This window comes from Chlamydomonas reinhardtii, chromosome 14, assembly GCF_000002595.2.
Source record: "Chlamydomonas reinhardtii strain CC-503 cw92 mt+ chromosome 14, whole genome shotgun sequence".
NCBI classification, from domain to species: Eukaryota; Viridiplantae; Chlorophyta; class Chlorophyceae; order Chlamydomonadales; family Chlamydomonadaceae; genus Chlamydomonas; species Chlamydomonas reinhardtii.
The window spans coordinates 2,277,479-2,292,987 of NC_057017.1; the positions used below are offsets into that span (position 1 = coordinate 2,277,479).

The window sequence follows — 15,509 nt, forward strand, 5'->3', positions numbered from 1 at the left end:
TCAGAGCAACTCGCGCAGCATGGTGAGTAGGCTGGAGTGAGGTCATAGCCTTGTGGTAATATAGCATAACTACCGTGCATAGAGCAACAGTGCTGCCTGCAGAGTGATGAGCGCCTCACGGCGAGTCTCGGCAGCCCAGGCCCCATCGCCCTGAAGTCCGTCAAGGAGCAAACCCGCCCCGCTCCCCCTCCTCCCCTCCCCTCCCCCCCCCCCCCCGGCCCTCCCCTGCACACGCTGGCTGGCATCTCATATCAGTCACCTGTCACATCGCATCGTACCAACGCACGCCCAACGTGCCATGCGTGCCAGCTGGCTAGCCCGCACTCACTACCTGCCTGCCCGCGCAACCCCACACCAAACTCATGCTAGCATCGCACCACCAGGCCGACCCCTCGGCCCTTGCACCGGCAGACCTCCGGCACCTCCAGACTCCGACCAGTCTACTGCAACAGCCTACTTGCCCCCCTCACCCCCCGCGCCCCCTCGTGCATCGCCCGCCTCGAGCCCCCCTCCATGATTCGCGTACAGTGCCCTCGCACACGCCTCCGCCCGTTCCTCCTGCCCGCCCACACAGCAGGCGACCCCCGCCACACTCCTCCCTCCTACACCTCCTCCACCGCCCCCCGTCATCCCCACGGCTGCTCACACACGCCGCTCACGGCTCCTCCTCCAGCCCCACGTCCTCCGGCCCCGCCACGCTCTCGCTGTCGGTGCCGGTGCGACCCGGGTGGCGGCGCACCTTCTTCACACGCACCTGGGGAGGGCAGTGGCGTGTGGGAGGTGGGGTTGAAATGGGAAGTGAGGTTAGGGTGGATATGAGGAGTGGGGTGGGTAGTGGGATGCGGGGTGGGATGCGGGAGGTGGGGGACTTGATTTGAAGTAGCCCAGGGTTGAAATGAGCAAGACCCAGGCGGGGGGCGGGGAGTAGAAAGTGCGGATGCGCCATGGAGGGGCAGCACGTCAGCAGGCAGCGTTGCAACGTGACGAACGGTGGGTGGTGTCTGAAGGGTGGTGAGCTAGGGAGCCTCCCTCCTTCGCCTCCCCTTCCTGGCCCGGGTGAAAGCCCGCCGCCTCCCCCCTTCCCCCGTGCCTCGCCCCCCTCCCTCTGCCCCCTCCTCCGCTTACCTGGCCCGGGTCGAAGCCCGCCGCCTCCGACCCGAATGCGGCCCAGGGGGGTGTGGGCAACATGTAGTCCTCAGCGCCGAAGTCGCCGCCTGAAGGGTGATAGAGGGGGAGGGGGCGTGGAAGGGGGGAGCGGGGGTTGCGGTAACGTGTCAGCGTGCGTGTGTTGTCTTCGTGAATCCACGGCCCGCCACCGCCGCGAACCCCCGCACAGCCTGTCACTCGGCCCCATCCCTCCCATAAAAGGGACTCTCCCCGCCATCCCCCGGGCATCGGGCCATCGGTATGTGTGACAGGCGCCGCCCACACGGCACTAACCCGTCGCCATCCCCAACCCCATCTCACCCCTACCCCCCCCCCCCCCCGCGCCCCTCCTGCTCTCACCCTCCGCCGCCAGCTGCTGGAACCGGTCGTAGTCGATCCAGGTGTGCCAGGCGCCGCCCACTTTGAACTTGTCCACACGCGCCAGCAGGATACAGCACGAGTGCGCGTGCTCGCAGGCCAGGCCGTACTCGCCTGCGTGGTGAGATGTGTTGTTTGGGGGATGGCTTTCATGACTAACTAAGAATTTGGCAAACCGTAGGCAGTTGTGGGGGGTGCTGGGTGGGGTTGTAGACACCAGCCCAAGCTAAATCGAGATGGGGGTTGGGAGGCTTACTCTGGGGGCTGGGGGGACAGGGATTGGTTGTCTGGCAGGTTGTGACAAAGGGGTTCACAATCACTGAGCTTTCACGTCGCTGCATTGCACTATTAGGCGTGGCAGCACGGGGCCGGCCCGCGCCCCAGTAGACCCCATGCCCCCAGCACCCCCTGCCCCCATGCCCATCAAGATCACAGCGCACCCACGCAGCGCTCCCTCGCTCTCACCTCCGCGCGCCTGGCAGATGGCCTCACCGAACGCCACCACATCTGTGAACACGGCGCGGACGGGGCGGGAACAGCAGTCGTGAGAAAGGGAGGAGGAGGGGGTAGCCGCACACGGAGCCGGCGGCTGTCCACCCACACCATCCCCATACGACCGGGCGCTGAGGGGGTGGGTGTCGGGGTGTCGGCGTGTCAGGGTGTGGGAGCTAGCAGCTCGTGTCCGTCAAGGCACAGGGCAGGAGCGCCTCTGGCCTTGCAGCGTTCACGACCAGCTGCGCCAGCACGCCCAGCACGCCCAGCACGCCTGCCTTCACTTGGAGCGACGTGCCGCCGCGCCACGCATCTCACCAGTCTGCTGCGCTCAAACTGCACCTGCACGTCTCCCTATCTGCGCCCCCGCCCACCCAGCCTGCACCTGCGGGCTGCACCCCTCCCAGCCCCCCAGCCCCCCCCCCCGCCCCCAGCCCCCCAGCCCCCCAGCCCGCTCCCGCTCGCGCCCACCTGCGTGGTAGGGCACATTGGCCATGGTGAGGCTGGAGGCGCCGCCGCTGCCGCAGTAGGTGACGCCCTTGATCTCGATGAAGTCGGGCCTGTGGCGGGGGGTGCGATGAAAGGCATGGAGGCAGTCGGGTTCATTTCTAACGTTTTAGATCTACACTGTATGGGGTGGGGAGCAGTGGGCATATTTCAATGCCTTTACAACATCATACGGCTACTCATGCGGATGGGCGCTGGAATGCACGGGGCACATGGCAGGGGCGCTCCGCCCATAGAGCTAGCTACCCAGACACAGGGCATCACAGGGCAAGGTGGAGCAGCAAGCCACAAGTACTAGAGGCAGGTGCACATCCGGGCGGCGGGAGCCGCCCCACGCTTGCCCAGCCCTAACCGTCACTGCCATAGGCAACCGGCCTCTCCCCATGCCCCCACACCGCATGCCCCAAACCTCCACCGCACACACGCCCCGTCCCCCTTCCCTCTCTCTCCCCTTTTCTTTCCCCTTTGGGTTCGGTTTACTTTGGGCTGGCATCTTGAATCCCCCCTCGTCTGCTGTCTTCAGTACATCATGTGCCGCTTTTTCCTTCCCCCCTCCCACCGCACTGTTGACATGACTTCGGAGCTGCTCTGGACTGCTCCTTCCACCTGCCGCTACACTGCCCAAGCCCGCCCGACTACATACGGTGATGACGTGATGTACAACGACGCGCTTTTGCAGCTGCAGTTCTCCTTGCCGCGCGACTGTTTCCTTCCGGGATTGGTTCAACGTTAACCCCTCCCACCTGCCCAGGTCCACCAGTCGGGCGTAGTCGGCCACCTCCTCCATGTTCCAGCCCTTGACCAGAGTCAGCCGGTACACTGTGTGTGGGGTGGGGTGGGGTGTTGGAAGGATGTTTGGAAAAGCGGTACAGGATGCACTGAAGACAGCAGACGAAGTCGTTACCACATGAGTGGCCATGGGGTGGGGGTGAGGGTTCCAATCGTCAAGGAAAACGCACCTGTGGCCGCCGCGGCAGCCGCTCAGCACCGTTCAGCATGGGACCTACCAGCTGGCCCGGCATGCCCCTCCCCGGCATACCCCTTCCCGGCATACACCTCCTTTCCCCAACCTCACCACACATACTGCCCCCCCCCCGCAATCACCTCCTTCCCCCCACCCCGCCACCCACCGGTGCGCTGCCGCTTGTCCCTCAGCGCTGTGAGGCAGGCGGTGAAGCGCTCCCAATAGTCCGCGAACAGCGGCCGGTCCACGGCCTTGAGCGAGGCGGGCGTGGCGGCGTCAACCGACACGTACAGCTGGGGGGGTTGGGGGGTTGGGGGGTTTGGGTTTGGGTTTGGGTTTGGGTTGGGGTTGGGGTGGAATGGTGGAGGTGGGTGCAGATGCACACAACTGAGTGGACGTAGAAGTTGGAGAGGCTGCTCTTTCCACCAAGGAGTTGACCAACGAGCGAGGAGGGGCCCGGCGACCTCAGGGGCCAGCAGGCGGGGGTGTCACCATCAGCATTCATCCCCAGTGGTGGTAAACCGGAGACACACACGCGGGTATGCCTGGGGCGCACACCTGCGTCACAGGCGACAGCTGCTGGATGCGGTCCGGGAACTGCGCGTTGGTCACCTGTGTGACGTGCGGAGGAGGCGGGAACGGGGGGGGGGTGTACATTACATGATAAAATAAGGTGAAGCGGAGTTGTAGCCAGGCACATTATCACAGCAGGCACGGGGGGGGGGGGTGTAAAGGTGAGGCTGGACAGAGGGCTGGATAGTCAGTTGAGGAGGAGGAGCAGACGCGAGGATCCAGAGAGGCGGGGTGCTCCCAGGGTGCCAGGCGTGTCGGCAGGGGTCGTAGAGGCAGGCCGCGCAATGACAGGCGCACGCACAGACCGGAGGCGAAGCAGCGAAGGAGGCAGACGGCTGCCATCTGTCTCCCGTTTCTCACCCCCGCGCCTCTCCCCTCCCTCATCAGGAAGGTGGACAGCCCCCGGGCGCTTTGCAGACCCCCACCCCCGCCCTTGAGTACGGAACAATCTGCCCCTTCCCCCGCCCTCCCTCTCCTCTGCCTCCCTTTCTTCTGCCTCTCCCTCCCTCTCCCTCTCCCTCCCTCTCCCTCCCTCTCCTCAGCCTTCCCCCTCACCAGAAAGGTGGACAGCCCTCGGGCGTGCAGGCCCCCCCCACACACACACACGCCCGGACCTCGAGAACGGAACAATCTCCCCCTCCCCTTCCCTCCCTTCCCTGCTCCCTCCCTCTCCTCTGCCTCCCATACTCCATGTTTCACACAAACCGGTCGCATGAGTGGCTTCCCCCTATCTCACCTCTCCCTCCCTCTCCCTCCCTCTCCCCCCCTCTCCTCAGCATTCCCCCTCACCAGGAATGTGGACAGCCCTCGGGCGTGCAGGCGGCCCACCAGCGCGTTTATCTCGGGGTACATGATGGGCTCCCCCACCAGCGACAGCGCGCAGTGACGCGGCGCCAGGCCCGCAGCCACCGCCTCGGGCTTCACGCCCGGCACGCCTGTGGGGGTTGGAGGGAGGGAGGGAGGGCGGCAGGGTTTGGGGGGGAAGGGAGTTGGGTTGGAAGGGTGGGGTTACAGTCATGCGGGTGGGGCGGAAGCGGAGAGGCGCGGGCAGTGAGGCAGGAATCGGGAGGCAGGATTGGAGAGGCAGGATGAGCGGCAAAGAAGGAGAACACGGGTGGCGTCGGGACAGGGCTCAGATACGCATCCGCACCACACACACGAGAACACACCGGCACTTGCACCCAGGGGCTGCTCACCCGAGTACTCCCGCACCATGCGGCAGTGCAGGTCCAGCGCAGTGTCCACAATCACATCCGGCGGGTCCATCTTCCACTTCCACGTCTGCGTGACAGCAGCAGTGCAGTGGGGTCAGCACAGCCTGGTGGTGACGACACGTGCGTGTGTGTGCTGCTGGCGTCTAGTTGGCCGCTGGTGCAAGCTGGGCGTACCCTGCTGTAGCCGGGTGGTGTGGTGGGATGCACACCAGGCCGCGACCAGCGCCCCAGGTGCGGCACCAGGTGTCTAGTGCCACAGCCCCAGGGTCCCACAGCCCCACAGCACACGACAAACCGGCCCCCCGCGCTGCCTCCAGCCGGCCCCGCCCTCCCCCGAGAACCCACCTTGCCCACTGGGTTGCTGTGGTGGCGCCAGCAGAACACACACTTGTTGGCGCAGGCCAAGCTGCGGGTGGGTCAGGAAAAAGGAGGGTAGGTGAGGAAGGCTTTTAGAAGCGTGCAGATTTGGCCCGGATCAGACATCTGGTGCAGCATGATGTAACCCAATCCATTTCACTCTTTAACTCCAACAACCCCTCCCGAGCCCACCACACCCGAACCCGCCACTTGCACCATCCTAAATAACCGCATCGGTACTACAAACATGTGACGCAACCACCCCGTTCCCCATGAACGGCTAACCGCTCCCCCCACTCCGCTTGTTTTGGTTTGGTTTGGTTTGGGCTGGAATTTACTAAACCCCCCCTCCCCCCCCCTGCTGTCTACCTCGCTACACTTCTCTGTACCAATCCTTGCAACCCCCCCCCCCCCCACACACACACACACACACACTCCCCACCTGGGCGTGGCCTCCATGCAGCGGTGGCTCTCAATGCCGTAGAAGGCGTGCTGCGTGGGGGAGGAACCGGCCACACGCAAATACGGTACTTATTATTCTCAGCCGACTTCCAATGCAGTGAGAAGTGCATCAGGAAGTTGGTTGTTGGTCACCCAGTCAGTGGAGGACTTGATTTCATTTCCCTAAAATAGCTTCCACGGGACGGGAATGGCACATGGCAGGCCGTGCCGGTACACACCGACCCCGGCTATGACGCCCGCGCACCTACCTTGTAGCAGCCGCCGCGGCCTCGCAGCATGCTCTTGGTCCACCGGCACATCTTGACGCCACTGTGGCTGCCAATGATCTTGTAGCCCTGGGGAAGAGATGCGAGGGCAACACGAGCGCAACAGGACACGCGTCAAGGACACTTTGCCGCGGCGGCCGTTTCACTACTCAGCCACGGTTGCAGACCATCATCAAGGTTACAAAACAACCCAAAGCGGGATATATTTAAAACCTCTGGCGTTCCCGTCTCGTCACATGGCGGCATCGCGACATGCGTCCACCACCTATCTGCCTGTCTGCCAACCTGTCTGCCTGCCTCCTGACGCCGCCACCCACCTGCTTTGTGAGGCTGCCACGGATCAGCGCGTTCAGCATCTCCGGGGGTCCGCCGTCAGCGCCGCCGCCGCCGCCGCCGCCATTGGCTGCTGCCGCCGCCGCCGCGCCTTTCTTGCCGCGGCGGGGCCCGGCGCCGCCAATGTCCTCGATATCCACCTGCGGCCGCCAATGGCAAGTCCGCGGGTTAACCAACAGGCAGCGGGTTAAGCAACAGCGACGAATCAGGTTTGCTAGCGGGTTAACCAACAGCGACGAATCACCAAGCCTCCAGGTTTGCTCAGGCAAAGAATGCCAGACTCCGCCAGGTCGCACCGTCGCGCCACCGCGCCCTGTTTGCCAAGGTTTCTCTTTCCAACGCGTAAGAAATCCCGGGCCCCGCCATTTATCAATACCACACGTCCTTCGCTCGCTTACCTCGGATCCCGCGCCCTCATCGTCCTCGTCCTCGTATTCAAACGCGTCGTCCTCCTCCTCCTCCTCGCCCTCGCCCGCCTCCTCCGCCGCCTCTTCGGCCTTGCCGCCAGCTGCCGCCGCCGCCGCCGCCGCCTCCTGCGGCACCAGCTTGGCGACCAGCGCCTCCGCCCAGGTCGCGAACTGCGTGCGGAGGTCGCCCGCGTCCTCGTCACCCAGGCCTGCAGCAGTGGGAAAGCAGTTGGCTTAGCAGTTGACTGCGCAGCTGGCTAAGCAGTTGACTGCGCAGTTGGCGTATCGATTCCAGGCTCCAGAAAGGGCTGTGATGCCATGGCTACGGTTGGTCGCCATGCGGTTTGACACGCTGCCTCTGACCTTGTCCTCTACCCTGGCTCGTGAACAGCGTCAGCAGGTCCCTCTTGTAACCCATGCAATCTAATCTTCAAGCCGACACCCCGTCCCTGTCCCACTCCTAGCCCACCCCTGCGGGCTGCGGCACACCCACAGTCCTGGACCCATAAACAATGCGCCGAGCGCCCGTCGCCTGCCTCCCCACCCACGCCTCCTCCCTCCCCCCCTCCTCCTCCCTCCAGCTCCTCCCTTCCCTCCCCACGCCTCCCTCCCCTCCCCTCCCCTCCCTCCTGCGCCCTCCCCCGGTTTAGTTTGGGCTGGTACTTACAACCCCCCCTCCTCTCCCCCCTCCCTCCAGCTCCTCTCCCCTCCTCCTCCCTCCAGCTCCTCTCCCTCCCCTCCCTCTCCAGCTCCTCCCCTCCCCTCCCTCCCCTCCCGCACCTCTCCTCCCCCCTCCCTCCCCTTCCCCTCCAGCTCCTCTTCCACATCCTCACCCAGCGGCCGGAACCTCCTCGCCCCCAGGTCCAGCAGCTGCGCCTCCAGCCGCCGCGCCACGGCGTTGTAGTGGGCGCCGTACAGACTGTTGCCGGCGCCCCACACCGCGGTGCGCAGGCCGCCCAGTGCGCCCGCGCCCAGCCGGAAGTCGGAGGCTGCGTCCTCCAGCCAGCTGCGAGAGTTGGGTGGGGTGGGGCCGCAGGATGGGTGCAATACATTGGTGGTGGTTTGGGAAGGATGCTTTGGGAAGTAAGTAGGCAGGGATGAGTGGCACGAGCGAGGTGGGACAAAGATATGCACCAGATACTGTAGTAGGTATCCTGCGCCCGCAGACCCGCGTTCTCGCAGTTCCCCAGCCCCTTAACCGCCCACTGCCTCGCCTATACACGGACGAGGCCGCGGCCGGCCACCCGCGAAATGCACGCGGTTCTGGATATTCCAACCTAGGGAAGCCTTCATGCTCGCGCCATTGACGGATTGCCCTCAACAGATTGACTCGCTCACCCCATACACGGTATCCGTAACCCCTCGCCCACCGCACCTGCAGAAGAAGCCGGCGGAGGGTGGCGGCGTGCCCCCCTCGTAGGTGCTGACCACCAGAACCACCAGTGTGTCGCGCGGCTCCGTCAGCAGCTGCTCCGGCTCGTAGGCGGCCGCGTCAATGACCGTGACGGAGCTGAAGGGAGCTGCTGCCGCTACTGCCGTTGCTGGTGCGGGTGCTGGTGCAGGGGAGGAGGAGGCGGGTTGCTGGCGGCAGCAGTCGCCGGCGGACGGTGCAGCGGCGGCTTCGCCGCCAGTGTCCTGGCGGCAGCAGCCGCCAGCGTCGGCGCCGCTGGAGGCGGCCGCGGCAGCGGCGCCGCCACCGCCACAGCAGGCGTTGGCGCTGGTGGCAGCGGTGGCAGGGGCGGCGGCGGCGGCTGCAAGCAGGCGCTCTGCCAGGGCCTCCGCCAGAGCTTTGCAGTTGCCGCGCGTGCTGCCGTAAACAATCTTCACTGGCGGCGCCGCAGCTACGGTGGTGGTGGCGGCGGCAGGCACGGCAGCGGCAGCAGCAGGCGCTGGCGCAGCTGTTGCAGGAGCCGCCGGTACTGCCGGGGTCGCAGCTGCTGCGGTTGGCGCTACTGCCGGCTGGGGTGCGGACGCCGCCGGCGCTGCCGTCACAGGGGCAACCACCGCGGGCGGCGGAGGCGGAGGGGCCGTAGCGGCGACAGGAAGGGCTGCAGCCTCAGAGTTCGCTGCCTTGGGCGTCTGCAATGCCACTGGCGCTGCTGCTGCGGCCACCGCCCCGGCGGCAGCAGCGCTGGCGGCAGCCGCAGTGGGCGCAACGTCGGGCGCCGTAGGGACGCTGCGGCTGGAGCTGCTGGCCGCGCCTCCATCGCCGCCGGACGACGTTACGGCATCTAATTCTGTAGCAGAGGTGGCAGCTTCGTCCGCGCTGGCATGCGCCTGCGGTTTGCGCGCATGCTTGCTGGTTGCGGGCTGCGACTGCGAGTCGTCGTCTCCCCGCTTGGTGGCTCGCAAAATTGCTATGATGATTGCTCCTAAAATGATAGCCCACAAAATCTGGCCGAACGTGTAGAGGGACGCCAACACGTCCATTTTTGGCGACTCCGTGACAAGAAATCAGTCTATGTTCAGCGAATCCGGCGGCGCGATGTTCACTTCATGATAAAGCATGTCCAAAAGAAAGAGCAGAACATGAAAGGGAATTGCAAGGTTTCAAGAAGATTTCCCGCTTTCAATGGGACTCCATGCAGACTGAAAGAGCTTGCTTGTTGATAAGGATTAATCGTATCGGAAGCTTGTATCATATTATGCTAGTTGCAGTATAGATATCAGCCAAATTGCGGCAACGCGAGAAGACTGAACTCCCGAGCTTATTTTGTTTAGTCTGTTGTGTAAAAAGCAAACTCTATGTTGTGTAATTCTTACTGGAAATAAAGTAGACCGGGGCGCGACCCCAGACTTCGAGGGGCCACGCAAGAATGACGCGCTCTGTGCGCTCCATGGCGCACAGCGTGGCCTACACCACGCGAACAGCTGGAGGGACTGCCTTGTCGTCTACGGGGCGACAAAGCACAGCGTCGGCCAGTGGTCCCGGGCCATCCTCCTCCACCCCGCAGACGGCCGGGGACATCAGCAGCTACGCGCTTCCCAACATCAAGCTCAACGTGCGTCCTGCGGGAACCCGCAGTGGGGGATACTAGCTGGCAAGCGCGTGGGTTCCCCAATGTACCAAGGGTTGCCCTACCCAAGCCATAGCTCGGGCAAAGGCTTTGGGTTGTTCACAGCACCGGTCCGGGCGTTGATGACACGCCCTGCACGGACCTGCGACACACAGGGTCCCCAGGCCGAGGAGATAACGGAGCTCATCCGACACTACGATTCGCTCATAGATGCGAGAGACAACAACGTTATGCTGCTCACCAGTCAACTGGAGTCGGAGCAGCGGCGGTAAGGAGTGAGGACCACGGAGCCAGGGTGCACAGAATGAAGCACTAGAAGCAGCACAGCAGGGAAGCGGCGAGGAGCGGTCTTGAAGCGTATCATGCGTTGGGGCTGAACCCACTGCACTGGGGCAGAATCCGCAAGCGCTGTCGGACCAACTGGGCATGTTGCGCGCCAATCCAGTCTGCCTCATCGTACGGGAAGAAGCGGTGGTGGGAGCTGCGGGGTCGGGGGCTAGGGACTGAGGGTGACTGGGATTTGACACGCGTGCGGCGGAATGTCCCTGGCTCTGGCTCTGGCGAAGCCCGGCCGCAGCGCGACTAGGGTCAGCAACAAAACGGGTTTCCAATTTCATGTTCGTAGTTCGCAGTAGTACGACTGGCGGGGTACGACATCGTTTTGGTTCGTGCACTCTGACAGTCAGCGGCTGCCAAATGAACGGAAGTACCTCCCAGCCCAGTCCCACCTCCCAGTCCACCCACACGCATTAGTAATTCAAACACACACAGTGCCACACGCTCGCAAACAAAAAAGGACACACAACTCCCAACGCAAAACTCAGTTCAACATCCGAACCAACAGGGCCTCCATGTTGGAGAGTGAGCTGGGGCTGGCCCTTGCCGCGTCCAGCCGCGCGGAGGCGGCGCACGCGGCAGAGCTGGCCAAGGTGTGGACGGGCGGAGCACGGGGGAGCTGGGCGTGTGGGGTGGGGTTTGGGCGTGTGGGTATTGGGCGTGTTGTGGTGCGAACCTGGTGGCCAGGTGTTTCTTGCAGCTCGGGTGGTTTTCTTGGGTGGTGTGTGGCAGCTGGCTGCATGGTGCCCGCATATCGCACACGCAGCCTCCGCTCATGTCCTCGCCCGCTGCTCTCGCCTGCTGCTCGTGACTAAATGTCGGCGCGTCTGCACCCGTACGGCACCCGTACGGCACCCGCACAGGTGGAGGGCGACGTGGCGCGGGTGTTGGCGGAGCGGCGGGGGCTGCTGGAGAAGCTTCAGGTGAGCAGGGGGTGGGGTGGGGTGTGATGGGGTGGGGTGGTGGGGAGGGGTTTGTTTATGCCCATTTCAACTAGTGGGATTGGGGGTTGCAAATCGATACAGGATGCACTGCAGACTGCAGACCAAGTCGTTACCGAATGAGGGGGTGGCAGCGACTCAGTGAGCTTGGAACGGCGATCCATGATACCCGCGCATCTGGTTGCACCTCCTTTGCAACATGAACACACGCAGGGTATTGAGGTGGTGGAGGACGCGGTGCGGGAGATGGTGGTGCAGCTCAAGAGCCGCGTGGGCTACGACGACAGCCCCAGCCCCGAGCAGCTGCAGGTGCGTGTGTGTGTGGGGGGGGGGGGATGAGAATGAGGAGGAGACGGGGGAGGATTGGGTGGGCGGTGGCGTGTCTGTGCGGGTGGGGCAGTCCAAAGCTCATGCCGGGTGCGGTGCACAACTTGTGGCACACAACTTGTAGCACACAACGCACAAATGCATAACACAAAGCGCACATGTCGCATACATACACACACATACACACGCACACGCTTTGTTCCGTTTGTTTTGTGTTTAACACACACACACACACACACACACACACACACACACACACACATACACACACACATACACACACGCACAGGCTGACAAGGAGGCCCTGCGGGGAGAGAACATTCTCACTGTGCTGGGCAGCCTGAGGGCCACGCTCAAGAGCCTGTGGACCTTCAAGGTGAGGAGGCGTGTTGAGGGGAAACCAAAACGCACGTGCCTGTAGCGGCACATTGCAGCATGCCGCGTCAGGGTGTCTTCCTGTGGCACATGCCCTGTATTGTTGTGCGTGCACGTGCACGTGCACGCACGCCCCCCCCCCCCCCCCGCCCCCCCCCCCACACACACACACCCGTTCTCCCCATGAACGGCTTCAACCTCCCCACCCCTCCGGGCACAGGTGGAGGCGGAGGAGGACATGCGCTGCAGCCGCACCAGTCGTCAGCAGCAGCACTCACAGCAGGTGGGCGGCGTGGCAGGGCAGGCTGGCGCAGTGACCGCGGCGTTTAGGGGTGCTGGTGGGGTGGCGTGACATCCCCTGACATCCTGTGGCTTCAGCACAAGGGGTTACCATGTCTGCCCGAATACGGGCACACACATGCTAGGTTGCGTTGCTGCATCGCATACACTGTCTTTGCGCTTTGTTTCCCTTTGGTCGCTTTCATACATGCTGGGGACATGGCACGGAGACGGTGAACCATGGTGGTGCCGTACTCCGGCATGGTGGTGCGGCTGGTGCCGTACGCGGGGCAATGACACGGTGGCGTGCCGATGGCGCCGTGCTGCCGTACCCCTGCAGGTGTTGGGCCTCAAAGCCCACATCCGCGAGATGGAGGCGGCGGTGCGGCAGGCGGTGGCGGAGCAGAAGGCGGCGGAGGCACTGTGAGTGTCGGTGTGTGTGGGGGGCTGGTGGGAACAGGGTGCAATCAGGGGATCAGGGTGTGGGTGTGTGTGGAGGGGCATGGGCGGGGACTGGGGAGGGAGGTTGGGCAGGGACAGCGGACTGGGCCGACACGGCTGGCCGAACTTGCACGATGGTAAATGCAGCGCGAGCTATTGAATTTGGCGGTCTGAGGGTTTGTGCCAATTCGTATCGCTGACTAGTCAGCACGCCATTGCTAATCACTTGTGTGCGCATCCGCAGGGCGGCTGAGGAGACGGCGGCGCGTGAGGCTGTGCTGGCAGAGAGCCGAGAGGTACGTGCGGTGGACCAGCGAAGGGATCATGGGGCCTCAGGCGCTGGCTGCCGGCGTAGGCCCGGGAGACAGCGACGGCAACGGGAACGGGAACGGGGGTGAGAACGGGGACTGACACAGGTACTGTCTCAAGTCGGTACAGCGAGCTGTGCCGTCAGCGTCAGCAGTGTCGCGCCGCCACCAACCCCACCAACACCAACACCGACTTCAACCCCAAGCCCCCGGTTGGGTTCGGTTTAGTTTGGGCTGGTATCTGCAAGCTTCCCTCCCTTGCTGCACCACTGTTCCTGGCTACGCCTTCATTTCTTATTTCAATCATGAATGTATGTAACCCCCCATCCCCTGCAGCTGCTCCTTGCAGCGCTTCTGTTTCCTTGTGAATTTGGCTCAGAGTTAAACCCCGACTCATCACGCCACAAACTCAGGTCCTGGCAGCCATGGAGGCGCAGCAGCGGGAGGTGCTGGCCGCGCTGCGCGCCGCCACGGAGGAGGCGGCGGCGGCGCGGCGTGCGCTGGCGGCGGCGCAGGACGAGGGCCGGCGGCGCGACGGTCTGGTGCTGAAGAACCAGCAGCTGGAGAGCGCGCGGCACTTTGACCGAGTGGCGCAGGACCGGGAGCTGCGGCTGATGCAGACGGCGCACAACCGGCAGATGGCGGCGATGCAGGTGCGCGGTGCCGGTCACGGCGGCATCCGGTCCCGGTCCCGATCACGGCAAGGTCACAGGTCACGGCCAAGGTTAACCCATTGAAGCCCGAACATGCTCCTCTCCGCCCTCCCGCTCCCTCTCCACCCGTCCCCTCGGTGGTTCTGTGCGCGACGCGCGCCGTCGCTCATCATCGCCTTTGCCTCGTGGGAGCTAGTGCTAGTGCGCGGAATCCCCTACACCCCCGTCCCCCCGCCTTCCACTCCTGTTCCCTCCTCCTCGCCCCCCTCCTTACACTCCTGCCCCACAGGGCGAGCTCACCCGCATCAGCGACCTCATGGTTCAGAACGACGGCCTGCGCGACCGACTGCGCCAGGCGCTGAGCGGGCAGGGGCAGCTAAAGCAGCAGCTCAGGACTGCCTCGGCACACGCGGAGCTGGCGTCGAGGCAGCAGGTGTGTGTGTGTGTGTGTGGGGGGGGGGGGTGTTCTTGGCGAAAGCTGGGGGCTGGGGGCTGCATGGCCGGCATGACCCTGTGCAAATCTCGGCCGAGTTTCACGCCGACATGTCTGTCCTCATCTTGATACCTCGATGCTGAGGACTGACAACATCCCACCCTTGCTCCCACCCCCACCCACCCCCACACGTACGCCGCACAGCGCATGTCGGCCCGCTCGCAAACCGACACGGCCAGCCTGGCACCCTCCGCCTCGGCCAACCCCCACCGCTCGGCAGGCGGCGCAGGGCCAGGCTCCACCACAGGAGGTGGGACGGGGCTGCTGGGGAGAGCCCGGCCGGCCACGGCGGCGGCGCTGCTGGCGGCGCGGCGGGCGACGGCGCAGGAGCAGGCCAAGGCGGCGGCGGAGGAGCAGGAGGAGCAAGACCCCATCTATCAGGTGAGGCCGCACAGGCGGCGGCGGTGGTGGCAATGCACCCGGTTTTGCAGTGCGTCCACGTACCGCGTGCATGGGCGCGTGTTTGTGGATGGTGGGCGTGCCGGGAGCACATACACGCACAGTCGCACACCCGAACGCGCACGCACGCTGCACCATTATCCAAACCTGCCTTAACCTATCGCACACACCATTATCCAAACACACGTGGGACCCTGGTAAGGTTACGTACGGAATAGACCAGCAGGCCGTACGGATGGGCGTCTGAGCTCTGCCCCATCCTTTCCAACCACCCAAACCGCCGCAACCGCCGCAACCGCCGCAATCACCCGAACTTCCGCCCCTACATGCACAGACGCTGACCAATGTGTCCAAGCTACACAAGGGCTACAAGGGCGCGCTGAAGCAGCTGAAACGGGACCTCGCGGATGCGGCCCCTGCCTGGCTGCTAAAGGAGCGGGAAGCGGCAGCGGCGGCAGCAGGTGGAGCAGGAGGGGGAGGAGGGTTAATAACGCGATGAGCGGTTGTAGGCTTGCAGTTTGAAAGCGGAAAGTGCATGGCTTGACACAGAATGAGGGGGTGATTAACTTGTGAACTTGCATGGCATTGATGCATGGCGGTTGTGGACAACTAACTGCATGCGCCCGATGGCGATGTGCTTGGAGCGTAGGACTGTGGGTATCAGAGAGTATCAGGTCTGGGAGAAGGTCGTGCTTGGCGGGATGCAAACCGTGCCTTGCAAATTCCGTAATACAGGTGCTTTGCCAGTTTGCCGCATGGCATGTCCCCGTTGGCCGTTGCCATTATATGGTTTCGGTACATCGTGCTGTGTCCCATCTGGCTAATCCAATGGCACATTATT

At 64.1% G+C, this 15,509-nt stretch overlaps 2 protein-coding genes across 2 annotated transcripts; one reads left to right on the top strand and one right to left on the bottom strand.

Annotated features, from left to right (window-relative positions):
• Positions 1-45: 45 nt before the first annotated feature.
• On the bottom strand, positions 46-9,611 carry CHLRE_14g623300v5 (uncharacterized protein). The gene is made up of 17 exons (XM_043070229.1): positions 8,475-9,611; positions 7,933-8,105; positions 7,091-7,308; positions 6,677-6,832; positions 6,342-6,428; positions 6,074-6,123; positions 5,620-5,680; positions 5,257-5,341; positions 4,850-4,995; positions 4,046-4,099; positions 3,654-3,780; positions 3,267-3,342; positions 2,488-2,576; positions 1,990-2,031; positions 1,507-1,638; positions 1,126-1,214; positions 46-754 (listed from the first exon to the last, which is right to left on the bottom strand). The coding sequence occupies exons 1-17, from the start codon at positions 9,527-9,529 to the stop codon at positions 656-658; spliced, it is 2,739 nt and encodes a 912-aa protein (XP_042916902.1). The 5' UTR covers positions 9,530-9,611; the 3' UTR covers positions 46-655.
• A 110-nt stretch (positions 9,612-9,721) lies between these two features.
• CHLRE_14g623350v5 (uncharacterized protein) lies at positions 9,722-15,503 on the top strand. Its single transcript, XM_043070230.1, has 13 exons — positions 9,722-10,101; positions 10,272-10,384; positions 10,961-11,045; positions 11,316-11,375; positions 11,607-11,702; positions 12,010-12,096; positions 12,316-12,378; positions 12,715-12,797; positions 13,060-13,111; positions 13,537-13,776; positions 14,066-14,209; positions 14,414-14,650; positions 15,003-15,503. The coding sequence occupies exons 1-13, from the start codon at positions 9,916-9,918 to the stop codon at positions 15,165-15,167; spliced, it is 1,611 nt and encodes a 536-aa protein (XP_042916903.1). The 5' UTR covers positions 9,722-9,915; the 3' UTR covers positions 15,168-15,503.
• Positions 15,504-15,509: the final 6 nt, after the last annotated feature.